The 16,892-nt window shown below is 41.5% G+C and overlaps 1 protein-coding gene across 1 annotated transcript in view; it reads left to right on the plus strand.

Moving 5' to 3' along the window:
* PCCB (propionyl-CoA carboxylase subunit beta) overlaps positions 1-16,892 on the plus strand; it is an 83,292-nt gene that overhangs the window by 47,100 nt on the left and 19,300 nt on the right. The window contains exons 8-10 of the mRNA XM_032778793.2: positions 1,535-1,655; positions 4,946-5,027; positions 7,732-7,855. Coding sequence (XP_032634684.2) covers positions 1,535-1,655; positions 4,946-5,027; positions 7,732-7,855 — 327 coding nt within the window. The remainder of the gene's footprint in view (positions 1-1,534; positions 1,656-4,945; positions 5,028-7,731; positions 7,856-16,892) is intronic.

Raw genomic sequence — 16,892 nt, forward strand, 5'->3', positions numbered from 1 at the left:
AATTTGCCATCCCTTTCCAGCATTCCTTTTTCATTCTCTTCTAATGCTTCTCTTCCTCTTTTGGAACAAAGTTACCTGTGCAACTTCTTGTCTTGGAGATGACTTAAAAAAAAAGACTAAACAAAATCTGACTAATGAGTATGGTTGTGAAAGTTTACTTTTTGAAAGAAAGAAATGTTGCCATAAGTTGAAGCTAGTTCTTCATTTTAAGCTTAATTTTGTCCTCCTTTCTAGCTTTGAGAAAACTGAATTAAACCTATGTGAAAATGTCTGTGTGAGACAATGTTAGAGTAGGTATTTTAAGGGAAGCTAAGGGGATGTTGTACAAAGTGATTTTTGGAGGCGTGGTTATTAATATTTTAATACAATTATCCATTCTTAGAAATTGTCACGTCTCAGAACCCTTTTTCTGACTCATCGTATCTCAGAAAAGACTTGGTATAGCTCCAAAACTCTCTTATTCTGTTGGCCTCTGTGAGGACTGGGGTCTTTAGCTAATTTAGTAGAGTTGGTTTGGTCAATCATTTACTTATTAAAAGTTAAGTCTATGTGAACACACTGCATCCCTGAATGGGCCCAGACAGGCCTCATGGCCTTGTAGACTTCATAAGGGCCAGATCAGAGTAGGCTGTCCATTTGCAGAAGAAGAGGCATGTTAAGCATAGGAAGGAGGGAATGTGGTATGCATGGAATATGAGGAAAGGAGTATATAGGGGTGCCTATGGGTATCACTGCAGACCTTTAAGAATCTATCTACTTAACCATTTCTGTGCATCCATCACAGTAGTATCTAGGCATACACCAGTGAAGAGTGAGGAGCAATATCAATTGCTCTCTGAGAATGGACCACTTTCTGCACACCTCATTAGTCTTTCCCATGAGTAGGAATATGCAGAGGACACTTGATGATGAAATAAAAGTTACGTACCTATAACTGGAGTTCAAGATGAACTCTACATAATCACACTTCCACACCGACCTTTCCCCACTTCCTCAGAGTCCTGCTTACTAAAGGACCTGGAAGTAAAGAAGGGAAGGAACTGCAGGGGAATGGAGCACTCATGCCCCTTTTATACCCTTGCTTGCAATGATCTGTATTCACTATGAGGAGGTCTGAGGAAAGTACACGAGTGCGACAGTGGGCACTGCTAGCAAGAGTCCTACCATTCAAGCTGTACTGGTCAAAGCCTGGCATGAGTGTATATGCAGAGTCCATCTCAAAAGAACTCTGGTTACAGATGAGTAACGTTCATTTGGGTCTAATACAACATCCTGGTATCCAACCACAATGAGCTGCAAAAAGTAGTAAATCTATTTTTTAAAACACAAAAATAAGGAGAGTGATCCAGAGCTCCTCAAGGAAGGAAGACTGACATTCCTAGATGATTCTCAGACTCTTCAACCTTACTGGAGTTTAACACTTGATGGCTTTGCTGGCTTCAAAAATCTTGATATGGTTGATGGCTTTATTGATGTGTTAAAAAATCCAAATGGAACCCTTGTAAAGTAGTATTGTTTTGGCTTTTTTCTCCAGGGGTCGCACACAGAGCCTTTGAGAATGATATAGATGCTTTGCTCAATCTCAGGGAGTTCTTTAATTACCTACCTCTCAGTAATCGTGATCCAGCCCCTGTTCGCAAATGCCATGATCCTAGGTAAGTGAGGGGCTTGCACATGATATCTCACGTTGTTGTCAGTTTAATGTCAAATGTTTTTTCTGACAGTGTGAATACAAGGAAATGAGCATCTTGCAGCTAGACTTCTGATTTTTGCCTTCTTCACTGATTAATTCCCTCTTCCAACATGTATGTGTGCACATGTTTTGTTAGCTCTTTGTTTAGGAAGTTTTATATATATGTACTTTGTTTAGCAGTTTTTTATAAATCATTGTCTCATAGCTACCAGAAATACAGTATTAACCACTACAAAAATGAACTTGCCAGTCACTGTTTAGAGATTCATCCTGTGTTCCTGTGAGGCAGGAATAAGTTATAGGACAAACCTCCTTACCCAGAAACAATATCTCCAGGATGATGTATTTTCTTAAACAGGAGGACATTTCTGCCTTGTCTGATATTAACAAACCAAGAGAGTCTATGATACTGATTAACATTCTGAGACATTTGTCAAATGTTATGTTTGTAGTCTTCTGCCATGTATGAACTCGATGAGTAAATTTTTCCATATCAGTAGCATCCCATGTGGTTTGTTGTTTTTTTTTTTTTTAAACAATTACTCTAATATTGGGCAATTTATTTTTTTCTGTGAGAGGCTACCAATCATCTTGCAGCTACTAAGAGATGAGAGATGAATTCTCTATTTCCTTGACTGGGATCCATTTCCACTAGCAAGCCTCAGAAGGATTACTACAGGATGCCCAAATAAATGTATTAGTCTCTAAGGTGCCACAAGGACTCCTTGTTATTTTCACAGGATCTCTGTGTAATAAATGTTCAATAGTTTGTAATATGAGGTTATGAACTGCATCTCGGTGCTCTAATAATTTGACATATCCAACATATATGCATAAAATAACCTTTTTTCACCACAAATTTCTCCAATGTTTCTTACCATCCATATTTTTTAATACTTATTCAGTGGATACTTACACCGACATCTTAAATGATTTTTCTTATATAGTGTTATGAATCAAGAGCACTGCTCTTTTTCCCCCAAATCTAAGCCAGTTTCTCTGAGGTAATATGTCTGCCTAAATCCTTGTCCTGTTATATCATATATACAGATATTTTCTTGCCAGAAAAATTGTCAGTAAATACTGATGTGAATTATGAGTTATAGTTGTTTCCTATTAGTCCAGAAGCTATTGAAATTAGTTTCCTCTATAAATGAGTTTATTTACAGTGCTGAGAAATATAGGGTTTTATTCTATCCTCACTGAAGTCAGTAACAAAGCTCCAATTGACTAGCTTTGATTAGGGCCATAATTCCTAGGTTGAAAGTACTCATCCCATGGGAACGCAGGCCAATAAAAATTGGTATTTACTGAAGGAGTTAGAAGACTCTCTTCAGTAAACAATTGGTCAGCCATGAATATTCTGTTTCTGTTCCACTCTGAAAACTCTAGTTCATTGTTTGTGTTAAAGTCTGGACTATAGGCAAAACCCCAAAGGGAGGCTGTCACTGTCTCTTGGTGTGGTCTTTCGAGGCATCTCAGCTAATCTTCACTGAACTTCCTTAGTTTATCCTCAATCAGGTCCATTACTGGACCCTTAACCCAGTTAAGTCTTTCAGCCCTTCAGTTGTTGGGCTAGCAGTCTCCCTTACTCTCCTGGCTGTTTTCTTGGTGCAGGGCTGTTTTCTTTGTTATCCTTGGCCTTTCTGCCTCCCTTTCCTTCTCTGTACTCTCCCCTTTATAGCAGGTCCTGTTTACTCTGTTGGTTGCAGCTGTGGGTGCCTGCCTCCATGACTGGCAGTTCTGGCAGCTGCGTGGGGGATGTGATCAAGCTGCTTGCTTGTAAACAGGAGGAACTGTCCTCCCCCTCTTTCTATGCCCAATATGAGGTTTATAGACCCAATTACAGAGGCCCTTGCCAAAGGGTGCGTACAGATTCTGGAGGTGTAATTTTATTAATCCTTGATAACCTAGAAATATTACTGCAATTTTCTTGTTCAATAAAAACCAGTATTTGCCTGGATTAGAGTACCTCAACTAACCAACAACTGCCTACAATTGGCTTGTTTGATAGTACCATATTATATTTGGAGCAGCTAGTCCATTCTGCATAGTGGGTCTGTGTAAAGTAGCTGCATCTATTCTCAGCCTTCTCTTACTTGTATAATTGTAACAGCATCCTCTGGATAACTGCTGGAGTTTTATGATTTGAAGAAGACTTTGAAACAAGACCAGTATCCTGGGCTAAACGTTCATTTTATTGATGGCAATTCTCTCTCACCAAGAGACTGTGGTATTCCTCCAGCACTCCAGAGCTCTGTGTATTTCCTGTGATGGTTTGATGTTTCCATTGTACAGATCCTCTAGGTTACTTAAGGTTGGATTCCCAAGTATCTTGCAGAATTTTTTAGCCATTTATACCCAAACATTTTCTGCACAGTTGATATCTCTGAGTCTGATAAATGTATATCTTCTTTTATTTTTAGCATGATTTAATTAAAATCAGTTGTTTTTCTTCAAATTAAGGATTTCTTTAGATAATGATTTTAGGGAAACATTTGAGTAAAATATTATAACAGCCACATGACAAACTATTTTACTGTGTATTCCTACCAGTTTTATTTTATTCATAAATGTATTCTCCCTTGTGCAAAAGACTTTGTGGCCAGCGGGGAAAGCAAAGGAGAGAAGTCCCCCGTCCCTCCCAGCTCCCCCATCATAACTCAGACAGGAAAGATGTCAGCCCATGGATTTGCATCACTGCTTTAGGGCTGATATAAAGAGCAGTAATTTTATTTATTTTAATTTAGACAGGTTGACTGGAGCTTTGTATGGTTACAGGCAACTTTTTTCTCACTGGTGATTCTCTCTCTTCCCCCCCCTCCTGCCCTCCAACTGTGTCCAGCCCAATGATTGGGGAGACAAAAATGAGAAGGCTTCTCCCCTTTCCCGTAAAAACTATTTTCTGTCTCCCCTCACCCTACCATCTCTTGGTAGCAGCTGCTCCTGTGCTACTGTGGCCAGCAGAGCCTGCAACAGACGGAAGATGTACAGATCCTGTAGTCCTGTAAGAACACACACACACGCACACACACCGCTGTTCTATGTCTTACGCACAAGTCGCCAGGTTAAAACTAAGGAATTTTTTTTCTCTGTATTTGGAAAGCTTGGCTGAAGATGCCAGCATCCAGATAGAGTCTTGTCAAGCAGTCCCCAATGGGAGGAGTTACAGGTGTATGTCTTCTGTATGGAAATTAATCTGGTTTTGTGAATACTCATGTCATTTTTAACTACTTTGCATTTTGTCTGAAGTAATCGCTTGGTTCCTGAGCTGGACACAGTTGTCCCAATGGAGTCTACTAAAGCCTATGATATGGTCGACATTGTACATTCGGTAAGCCTTCTGTTCTAAAGAAAGTATTTGTGACAAATTAATAAATGGCTCAGAATGCTGGAAGCAAACTAGCAGAATGCCACAGGAGACCTACTTATAGTTAACTCTGTCTTCATAATAGCCATTCAGATAATTCTTTCTCCATGCATTGATCATAAATCCAAAGGTAACAAAAATAGCGAAAATAAGGAATGTAATGTATGAAAGGAATTTTAGATTTGGGATTTGTCTTTAGGACTCATTTTTCTCTTTCAAATGTCCATCCATCACATAGATGGAAGACTGTATTGTTCATGTTTCTTTTCTTAAAAAGTGGATAAGGCAGTTCCCAGATAAAAAACTGGAAAATGGTACACCTTAGTGCCCTTATCTTTTTATTTCTCTTATGTGTGTAAATAACGTTGTTGTATGTTTTACTGTTTTCCTTAATTCAAAGGGAAACAAACTTTGGTGATTCTAATCTATTCATAGAAACTTGAATTAAAAGAATGTTATTACGTTTCCAAAGTCAAGCACTCAGAAGTTTGGAAATACTAGAATTAAAGTTGCATGGAATGAGGCATAGGTGTCCTGTGGAAAAAAATAGTATGTGATATCATAATGCAGATGTAGCATTAAGGTTACTTGAGCAATTTTCATACTGGGGTTTTGTAACTTTTTTAGTGCTTTATTTTGCAGTCTTAATGTTCTTAACATATTTTCATGTTTTTTAACAAAAAATAAATATCGTGCAGTTGTTACAATTTCCCCTGCAGGTCATCATCAGGGTTTGAATTTTACACCTCCAGATTCATGGCTCATAGCTGTACCACTTGAGTTAAATGTTAGGTGTCATATGCTGTTATCCTCTGTGGACCAGCCACAAGGGGATAGTGTGCAACACACTGAAGCAGTGGGTTACATGTACAAGAATAACTCAACTGTACTGGAAGCGTGCCCTATCACTTAGATTTTTCGGATTTTCTGAGAGGCAGTGTGGAAAAAGGGGTGTGAATTGGCTCTTCCATATTAGGGTATAGTCTCAAGTTTGACAGAAGTGACTGCCTAGTCTCCATCGAGCTTGTAAAATAGATGGTGACGCTGATATTTGCCTGCCTGCTAAAGTATAGTATATGTGCATGGACTTATTAATATTGGTCTATAGAAAAGATGAAATCACAGAAATCATGGTCTAATGGCTCCCAGCATTTTCCTGTAACCAAATGGTATTCTGATGGGGGAAAGCACGAGTAACAGGATGCAGTTTATTTGGCAGTTCAGCTCTGGGGAGCTGCTTCATAATGGTGCCGGAGGCTCAGTGGGGTCTGGGAGCATGTTCAGTGTGGGTGGAATGTTCTGAATATTAAGGTGCAAACCTCGTCACATTCTGCTGCGAGAGCTAAAAACTTGGCCACATGTGAGTGAATTGTCATGGGGGTAAGCAAAGGACTTATCCGCCTGCCAAAATTCAAGCACCTGCTCCAAAAGAAAGGATGGGATTTGCACAAGTACCTATACGAGTTAGAGAGAAAAGTCCAACTAACTTTCAATAGGACTTGTGCTCCTAAGCCAGCTGCTGTTGAAAATGCCACCCTGAGGCATAGAGCTATTTAAAATATGGTCAAATATTTTTGCATTATTACAAATGTCTGTCCTTTACCATGTACTCAGAAATAGCTGAACTGCTTTCACTCAAACTTAACAAAACATTCTGAGACAGAGACCAAGCATGGAAAACTGCAGCCTGAATGATCAGTAGGCAAAGTTATTGTAAGCAGCTGAAAACAGGGGTTCATGATGAAGTGTTAGGAAACCATAATATAGGTATCAGTACTGCACCATCTATAATTATGCACACTTATGAACACGTGAACTTTGCTTTGCGTCTCTGTGGACATCACTTTACAGAACACACTCTGAGAAGCCCATCCCTAGGAATAAGGGCTGGTATGAGGAATTTAGCCCTGATCTGAGAGGCGGAGGGGCACAGAAAGTAATTTGGCTATGAGGGAGGTTTGAAGAATCTTCCTTGCCTGTCCCTATCGGTGGTAAAAGCAGAGCATGGCTGAGAATTGCTTTTCAGGGAGACAGCCCTGCCTTGTTTCTCTTACTGTCTCAGTTAGATAGATGACATTGACATAGTATAAAAACGAGGAGTCCTTATGGCACCTTAGAGACTAACAAATTTATTTGGGCATAAGCTTTCATGGGCTAAAATCCACTTAATCAGATACATGGAGTGGAAAATACAGTAGACAGGTATATATACACAGTACATGAAAAGATGGGAGTTGCCTTACCAAGTAGGGGGTCAGTGATCTCTGTTTGACATGCAGACCAGGAGTTTTTCTGTACCAGTGTAAAGATGTGGGGAAGACCCTCAGCTGGTATTAATTGTCATGGCTCAACTGAATGGAATGGAATGGAATGGAATGGAATTGCACTAACCGAGGGTCTGTGAAAACTAGAAAAGTGCCCTTATTACAGGGGAATCCTTTAAAAGGTTTGCTTTGATGTCATGCTGAAGGAGTACTCTGATAGAATATATTTAAAAGTAAATGCAGCATCAAAAACATATTGACATATGCATTTGTAAAGGAGAGAGAGATTCATTTTTAAAACCTTCTAATTCCCAAGCAGTGATTTTTCTTTCTCTGTAACATTGATATTGTTGTAATTCCCAGCATCTAGCCCTGAGGATTCTGTCTAAATCTCATTCTTGCAGATTGTTGATGAAAGGGAATTCTTTGAAATCATGCCCTCCTATGCTAGGAACATGATTGTTGGATTTGCAAGGATGAATGGAAGAACTGTTGGAATACTGGGTAATCAACCCAAAGTGGCATCAGGTAGGAGCTAGATGCCTGGTGCTGGAATATATATTTCTAACAAAAGGGTGTTTGTAAGCTGCCTGCTAATTGTGTTTTGTTTATTACACACATTGGGAGGACATATGTCACCATAGTAACTAGGAGTACTTTGTCTAAAAGTTGGATCTATGATTCACTTTCCCCTGAAAGTTTAATAGTGGAATAGGTTCTGTGGTAGGACTAGCATTTTATGTCACATATTAATGATCTGGAAAAGTGGGGTAAACAGTGGCAAAATTTGCAGATTATGAGTCTAAATAATTTTGTGTCAATATTAGAGAAACCAATGAAAAACTTCAGTGGGACTAAGCAAAACTAGTTAGTTGGGCAGCATAGCATGATGGCAGATAAAATTCCATGTTGATCAGTGTAAGATGATTTATGTTGTCTGGAATAAAAACTATTCTCAACTGCTACCGCTCAGAAAAGACAACATGCATCTTACTGGTCAGCTCATTGAAAACCTTTGCTCAATGTGCAGCTAAGGATGCATAATAAATGAGAGAGGATACTACTGAAAGAATTCTAAATCCATACTATACATCAGTGGTACTTCATCATACAGAATATGGCGTTTGGGCTTCCTAGCCAAACAGACACAGCTAGGTTTGCCAACCCTCCCGCTTTCGCTGGGAGTCTCCTGGAGGCTAGTTCAGCCAAACCAGGAGATTTTGGGCGCTAAAACTCCGGGGGCACAGTGGAGCTAAGGCAGGTTCCCTACCTGCCTTCACTCCACGCCGCTCCCGGAAGCAGTCAGCATGTCCTTGCGGCCCTGTGAGAAGGCACAGAGGGTCTCCGCGTGCTGCTCCCAGCCCAAGCACTGACTCTGCAGCTCTCATTGGCCAGGAACAGCGGCCAAAGGGAGCTGCAGGGGTGGTGCCTGTGGACAGTGGTTCGCAGTGACCTCCTGGCACCCTCTCTAAGAAGCTGCTGCCAGAGGGATATGCCAGTCGCTTTCAGGAGCTGCCCAAGATAAGCACTGCACCCTTCATCCCCTCCTGCACACCTGACCCAGACCAGAGCCCGCAGCCAAACTCCCCCTCCCACACCCAAACTCCATCCCTCACCCCCTCCCACACCCAAACTCCCTCCCAGAACCCACATTCTCTCTTGCACCCCAGCCCAGAGTCCACACCCAAACTCTCTCACAGAGCCCGCACCCGCTCCTTGGACTCAACCCTCTGCCCCAGCCGAGTGAAAGGGAGTGAGAGTGGGGAAGAGCAAGCAAAGGAGGCAGAGGGGATGGAGTGAGTGGGGGACAGGGCCTCGGTAAAGGAACAGGATAGAGGGACCTCAGGAAGGGACAGGGCACAAGTCTTTGGGTGTGGCAATTAGATAGTTGGCAACCCTAGACACAGCTGAAAGAGAGACGATTCACAGGCAGCCAGCAAAAATAACCAGAGACATAGAAAAACTGCCATCTGAAGAATGAATGAAAAGTTTAGAACCATTTTGTTTAGCAAGATGGTGATTCTGAGGGACATGATAAAGTTATATCAAATAAACAGAATGGAGAGGGCAGTTCAGGCACTTATTGTCATCTTTTCTCACAGTAAACAAACAAGGAGGCATTCAGTGAAATCAATAGCCAGCAAATTGAAATCTGATAAATGATGTGCTTTTTAACATAACACACAACTAGCCTGTGGAGCTTATTACCATTATATCTATGTATAATTAATTGAGGTTAGACATTTTGTTTAATAATAAGCAGATCTGAAGTTGCCATAGTAAAGATTCTTTTTAAAAGATGAAAAAATGTGGAAAGGCTATAAACCCTTCTGTTTCAGGGCATACAATAATCTGTAATTAACTGATGGGGATTAGCCCTTTTTTCCCTTTCATATTTCTCTGACATCTCTCTGGTACTAGCCATAGGTTACTGTTACTGGATTATAGAATCGTAGAATCATAGACTTTAAGGTCAGAAGGGACCATTATGATCATCTAGCCTGACCTCCTGCACAATGCAGGCCACAGAATCTCACCCACTCACTCCTGTATCAGGCCTGTGTCTGAGCCATTGAAGTCCTCAAATCATGGTTTAAAGGCTTCAAGGTGCAGAGAATCCTCCAGCAAGTGACCTGTGCCCCACGCTGCAGAGGAAGGCAAAAAAAACCCAGGGCTTCTGCCAATCTGCCCTGGAGGAAAATTCCTTCTCAACCCCAAATATGGCCATCAACGTAAACCTGAGCCATGTGGAAGACTCACGGGCAGCCAGACCCCAGGAAATGAATTCTTGTAGTAACTCAGATCCCACCCTATTACATCGTCCAGATCCACAAGCCATAGGGCATATTTACCACTTGTAGTCAAAGACAAATTATTGCAATTAGGCTATCCCATCTATATAACCTATCACGTTCCATAAATGTATCAAGCTTAGTCTTGAAAAAGGCCAAGATATGTCTTTTGCCCCAACTTCTCCCTTGGAGGGCTGTTCCAGAAATTCACTCCTCTGATGGTTTAGAGAAACCCTTGTCTTAATTTTAACGGTCTAAACTATTCCAAGTTATATCCAATTGTTCTTCGTGTCAATTGTGTCTGAGCTAAAATTAATTTCTCTCCCTCCTGGGTATTTTTCCCTCCGATAATTTATAGAGAGCAATAACACATTTCTCCCCTCAAAGCCTTCCTTTTGGGGTTTAGGGCAAAAAAGCCAAGCCTTTGAGTCTCCTTTCCTAGAACAACAGGTTTTGTGGCTTCCTTTTGGATCATTCCTAGATAGCCTCTCTCTGAAAACCTTGTTCCCAGTTTGAATTCATCTTTTTCTATAAAAAACATGGGATGTCAAGAACTGCAACACAAGTGTTCTTCAGGTTTATGAGGTATCAGCACAGTAGGCCTATGTTATAATTGGTTTACTAACACTACCTTAATCTCTACTGGAAATACCTTGGCCTTGATATGGCATCCAAAAACCACATTAGCTTTTTTATTTACGGCCATATTTTCACATTTGCTGGCTCAATTACTACCTGTGATCAAACCAATACGTCCGAGGGCCTCCTTTCCTCTGTTACTTGCGAATGATGGCTCCCCCAAGCTGGGATTAGGGCAATATTTTGTCTTTTTAATCCTTAAATGCAATGACCTTGCATGTTAATGCTATTAAAAATTTCATTTTCTATTTACTATTTAACTCCCGTTTACCAAAGTGTCAATACCAAGGATCTTTCTGTAATAATTATTCCGGGTTACTTCTTAGTAAATTAGCGGGAGGCCACCTTCCCAGCTTTGGTGTCATCTCGCTAAAACTTATTAGTTATATTCCACCATTTTGTGCCAAGGCAGTATAAAAAGATTGGGTCCCAAAATCCGTTGACGAACTCCAACTAGTAACCGCTTCCAGCCTGACCAAGTTTTCACCAACATTAAGTTCTGTACTGACCATTTTAATCTCCCTTTTAACCAGTTCCTCCTATCCACTTTGTCAATTCATTTGATACCCCATCTATTCCATTTCCGCTGTAAATAATTCCCCCATGTGGAAACCATTTCCATATGCCATTAAATGAAATCGAAAGGTAAAATTACACTTTCACTGTAATTTTCCTTTGTTAAACAAAATCTTGTTTACTGTCCTGCAAAGAAGGAGATCAGGTTGGTTTGGCACAATCTACCTTTTGTAAAACCATGTTGTATTTTGTCCCAATTACCATTGACCTCAATGTCCTTGACTACTTTTTCCTTCAAAATTTTTTCTAAGACCTTGCATACTATAGATGTCAAACTGACAGGCCTGTAGTTGCCCAGTTCACTTTTTTCCCCTTTCTTAAAGATAGATCCCTCGTCTGATCTGGTATGGGAATTCTTACATTACTTTGAAGGGAATTTTGTTCCCTGTGTTAAATGATTTTGTCTCCATGTGGTAAATTACATTTTTGAGACAATTAGATGGTCGTATGACTACCCATGATGGTTCTTTTTCTGAAAAGCAACTTGATCAAATACAAACATTTGCTGAGTTAAATTGCTAACTTTCTTATTGGCACGTGAGAAAACTTGCAGTTTTTACTGCTGTTTTGCTTTTGATTCAATTTTTAATTTTGGCAAAGATGTCTAAAAGCTCAAGGCTATCTCTGTTCTGTATTGGTTTTGTATAGATTAAATATGATAAAATATATAAGTTTTATTTGTTTTTTGGCATGGAAACTTCTTTGAGTGTTTTAGTAACTAGCGAGGACATAATAGCAGAGCTGGTCTTAGGAAAGAACTTTGGATCAAGTGATAACAGGTTGATTGAATTTAAATTAAAGGCTAACTAAAACAAGGTCATCAACTATGGTTTTTAACTTCAAAAGGGCATTTTCAGAGATTAAGGGAATTAGCTAAAGAAATCAGCTGGACTGAAGAGCTCAAGGACTTAACTGTGGATGAGACTTGGAATTTCTTTAAATCAGTTATACAAAAACTGAAATTTTCATCCCGGGAAAAGGCGAGAGAGGCTCCAGGTGGTTGATTAACCACCTCAAAAAGGTTATTAGGAGTAGGCAGAGAGCCTATAGGGAATGCAAAGGGAAGTTGATTAGCAAAGAAAGCTACATCATGGAGATTAGAAAATGTAGGAATAAAGTGAGAATTGCTAAAGTCAAGCTGCATTAGCTGTTGCCAAGGAAATTAAAATAAATAATTTGTTTTAGTTCTATAAATAAACAAAATAAAGAAGGATGAGGTTGAGCTGCTATGCAGTGTGAAGGGAAGGGGATAAAATTAAAATGAATACTTTGTCTCAGTTTTGAATAACGATAATGTGGAAAATGTGCATAGATGCAGTGCGGCTGATGGAAATGAGTGTCTAGAAGTTGAAACGACCATCTCTGAGGTGGAAGAAAAATTTAGAACTTAATACACTCAAATCGGGGTGGGGACTAAATAACTAGAATACTGAAAGAACTGGCACATGAGATTGTTAGTCCAGTAGCAAGGATTTTTAATAAATGTATTATTTGGGGGTAGAACGATAATATTGGAGACTAGCTAACATCATACCTCTGTTTAAGAAAGAGAAGAAAAGTGGTCTGGGCAATTGCAGACCTGTTAGTCTCACCTCAATAGTATGCAAGGTTTCAGAGCAAATTGTGAAGGAAGGAATAAATAACATCATGGAGGTAAATGGTAAAGGGGAGGTAATGCAACATGGGTTCACCAAATTTTGATCATGCCAGACTAACCTGATTTCCTTCTTTGAGAAACTGATTTTTTTTAGATAAGGGAAGTGCAGTAGATGTAATATACCTGGATTTCAGGAAAACATTTGACATGGTACCACATGGGAAATTATTAGTTAAATTAGGGAAGATGGGGATCAGTAAAAACACTGTAAGATGGAGAAGGAATTGGCTAAAAGGGAGAAGGTTATGCTGAGAGATGAACTGTCAGGCTGGAGGGGAGTTATTATAAGTAGAGTTCCTCAATGATAGGTCTTGGGACCAACCTTATTCAATATTTTTATTAAAGACTTTGACTCAAAAAAGTATGAGTGTACTAATGAAATTGGGTTATGAAACAAAGTTAGGAGGCATCTTCAATGTAGAGGAGAATCAGAATATTATACAGGACGATCTGGATGATCTTGAAGACTGGAGTGATAGAAATGGGATGAAATTAAAAAGTACAAAGACCAAGGTCATGCACTTAGGGTCCAATAATAAGAATTTGTACTACATCAGCTGGACGCATCAGTGGAAGAGCGAGACTTGGGTGTGAGAGTCCATCATAAGGTAACTAGGAGCACCAATATGAGGCTGTAAAAAGGCAAATGTGCCTCTTAGGATGTATCAGATGAGGCATTTCCAGTAGAAAGAGAGACTTATTAATATCTTTGTACAAGGCACTGAAAGACTTCATCTGGAATATGGTGTACTGTTCTGGTCACTCATGTTCAAGAAAGATTAAAGTAGAACAGGTGCAGAGAAGACATATTAGGATGATCAGGGTAATGGAGAGTCTGTCTTATTAGAGGAGACAGAAAGATCTTGACTTGTTTAGTCTAGCAAAAAGAAGACTGAGAGGGGATATGATTGCTCTCTATAAATACATTAGAGGGGTAAAAACCAGGGAGGGCAAAGAGCTGTTTAAGCTAAAAGACAGTGTTGGTACAAGAACAAATGGATATAAACTGGGCAGAACAAATTCAGGCTGGAAATTAGAAGGAGGTTTCTAGCCATCAGAGGAGTAAGGTTCTGGAACAGCCTCTCAATAGGAGTTGTGCAGGCAAACTCAATGAGTTTTAAGAGAGAGCTGGACAAATTTATGAGTACAATTGTATGAAGGAGTTGTGTGTGAGTGGAGGTTAAAGCTCAACAGTTGTAGGGCTCGTTTCTGGTTGATGATGTTCTTCAAGTGATTGCTCATGTGTATTCCACTGTGGGTGTGCATGCTTGCCATGTGCACCAGTGCTGGAAGTTTTTCCGCTAGCAGTACCTGCAGGGGGGGAGCGCTCCCCGCAAACCCTGGAGTGGTGCCTGCCTGGCATGGTATAAGGGAAGCTGCACGCTCTCCTCACCCTCAGTTCCTTCTTGCTGCCAGTGAAGGTGCGTCGGAACTGTTTTGCTGTAGCTCATCCCTGTTAGGGGGCTTATTCCTTCACCCTCTTACTTCCCTGGTCCTTCTTGCATGAAGAGAGAGCAACAATACCCAAAGTCCGAAGGTGCAAACAATTCGATGTTCATTGGGGTAAACTTCCAGCAAGGAAAGATTCCAGTTTCCTTCCTCAGTATCCCCCTTCCCAGCTCTGACACCACAGAGCCTTGCCTGTGTCCCTGTTCCCATTCCTCCCCCTTAGCGAAACATGATTCCAATTCCCCTACCCCATTCCCTGTTCCCATTCCCCCCTTACTTCCTGACTGACTGCAGACTATATAGTAAAACTTGAGTTCTGCTTAGCTATACCTTAACAAATCATTTTACTGAAATTTAACTAACCAATCCTAACATATTGTAACATGATTATCTAACCAATTATATCCCACCACCTTAATTGGTTTACACCCAACAAAATTAATTATACAGCAGATAGAAACAATCACAGAACCAGACAGAGATTATACAGACAAACAATAGGGAAGTGGAGACTACAGTGATAGAACAATACAGAAATGAGGATTTCACATCCCAACTATTGATAAATGAGTTCTTGCCAGATGAGGATGCTATCAAACTAAGTTTCCTTTTACATCTTCTAGACTCTTCCGTTTCTCTGGAGGTGATAGGAATATCAGGACAGGATTGTATTCCTAACAACCCAATAGCGCCTTATTGCAATGTGACTAGTTCGGAATGTAAGAATGTGACTATACGCTTCCCAGCTTATGGCTGGCCTCTGCTGCTTAGCCAAAGAACAGGGCCTCAGACTGTCACAGTAAGAGAAGGCCCTTACACCGGCAGACATTGATTTTGATTCTTTCTTTTATACCTCTATAACTAGCTTAGTGATAAGAATACACCTAAATTCTTAAAGTATAGACCTTTGCAGACAGGCCTGAATGTAGTCCCCGGTTCTGCTCTGGAGGGGTCTGGGGAGGGGTGCTATCTCCGACACCTTTCTCCTGTCTTGGTCAGGCCAGCTTCTCTATGCCTTCCCCCCATTCCCTCTAATCTGCAGGATCCTGGAGAAGATAAAGTCAGACAATGCCCAGGCAGTATTGGTACAGGACCCTCACAGGCCTGACGGTAGCTCCACCGTGGCCGTTGCTGCTCCACCCAGACCTGCTCTCACATGACCAGGGCCACCTCCTCCATCCCAACCTAGCAGCTCTTCACCTTATGACATGGCTGCTCAATGGTTAGGTGGAGAAGAAAGAACATGCTCAGAGCAAGTTCAGCGGGTCCTCCTCAAAAGTAGATGGCCATCCACTCGCTGTGCTTATTTGGCGAAGTGGTCCTGATTTTCTAGGTGGGTGGCAGACCAGGGTGTCTCCCCAGTGACCACTACAATCCAGCTTATCACTGATTACTTCCTCCACCTGAGGGCCCAGGGCCTGGTGCCCTCGTCCGTTAAGGTGCACCTGGCGACTATATCGGCTTTCCATCCGCCAGTGCAAGGACACACGGTGTTTTTCCATGCTATGACTGGCCAGTTCCTTAAGGGTCTAGACCATCTTTTCCCGTATTCTCGACCCCCGGGTTCCACAGTGGGATCTGAACCTGGTGTTGGCTCATCTCACAAGACCCCCGTTTGAACCACTGGCCATGTGCTCCTGGTCTCACCTCTCATGGAAGGTGGCCTTCCTGGTTGCTATCATGTTGGCCAGGCAAGTCTCAGAGCTCAGGTCCCTGACCGTTGAACTGCCGTACACAGTCTTTCATAAGGACAAGGTCCAGCTCCGCCCACACCCCGCGTTCCTCCTGAAAGTGGTCTCCGCCTACCACATGGGTCAGGACATTTTTCTATTGGTCCTCTGCCCCAAGCCTCATGCTTCCAGTCAGGAATGCTGCCTCCACATGCTTGACGTGCGGCGGCTGTGGCTTTTTACCTTGAGCGGACCAAGCCATTCAGAAAGTCCTCGCAACTTTTTGTCACCTCAGCTGAGCATGCAAGGGGCCAGCTGATTTCCACCCAGCAGCTTTCCAATCGGATCACTTCGTGCATCCGTTCCTGTTACAAGCTGGCAGGTGTTCCCCCGCCACCCATTGTGAGGGCATACGACCTGGGCACAGGCCTCGTCGGCCGCCTTCGTTGCCATGTCCCCAGCCAGGACATTTGTAGGGCCTCCACATCGTCATCAGTTCACATGTTCACCTCACACTATGCAATCCTCCCCCAAACCAGGGATGACACAGAGTTCAGCAAGGCTGTCCTCCAACCCGGGAACTTGTGAACTCCTACCCACCTCCAACAGATATAGCTTGGAATCATCTACTGTGAAATACACATGAGCAATCACTCAAAGAAAAAACAGTTACCTTTTCCATAACTGGCATTCTTCAAGATGTGTTGCTCATGTCTATTCCACATACCACTCTCCTTCCCCTCTGTCGGAGTTGTCTAGCAAGAAGGAACTGAGGGTGGGGG

Source organism: Chelonoidis abingdonii, chromosome 8 (assembly GCF_003597395.2).
Source record: "Chelonoidis abingdonii isolate Lonesome George chromosome 8, CheloAbing_2.0, whole genome shotgun sequence".
Classification (NCBI taxonomy): domain Eukaryota; kingdom Metazoa; phylum Chordata; order Testudines; family Testudinidae; genus Chelonoidis; species Chelonoidis abingdonii.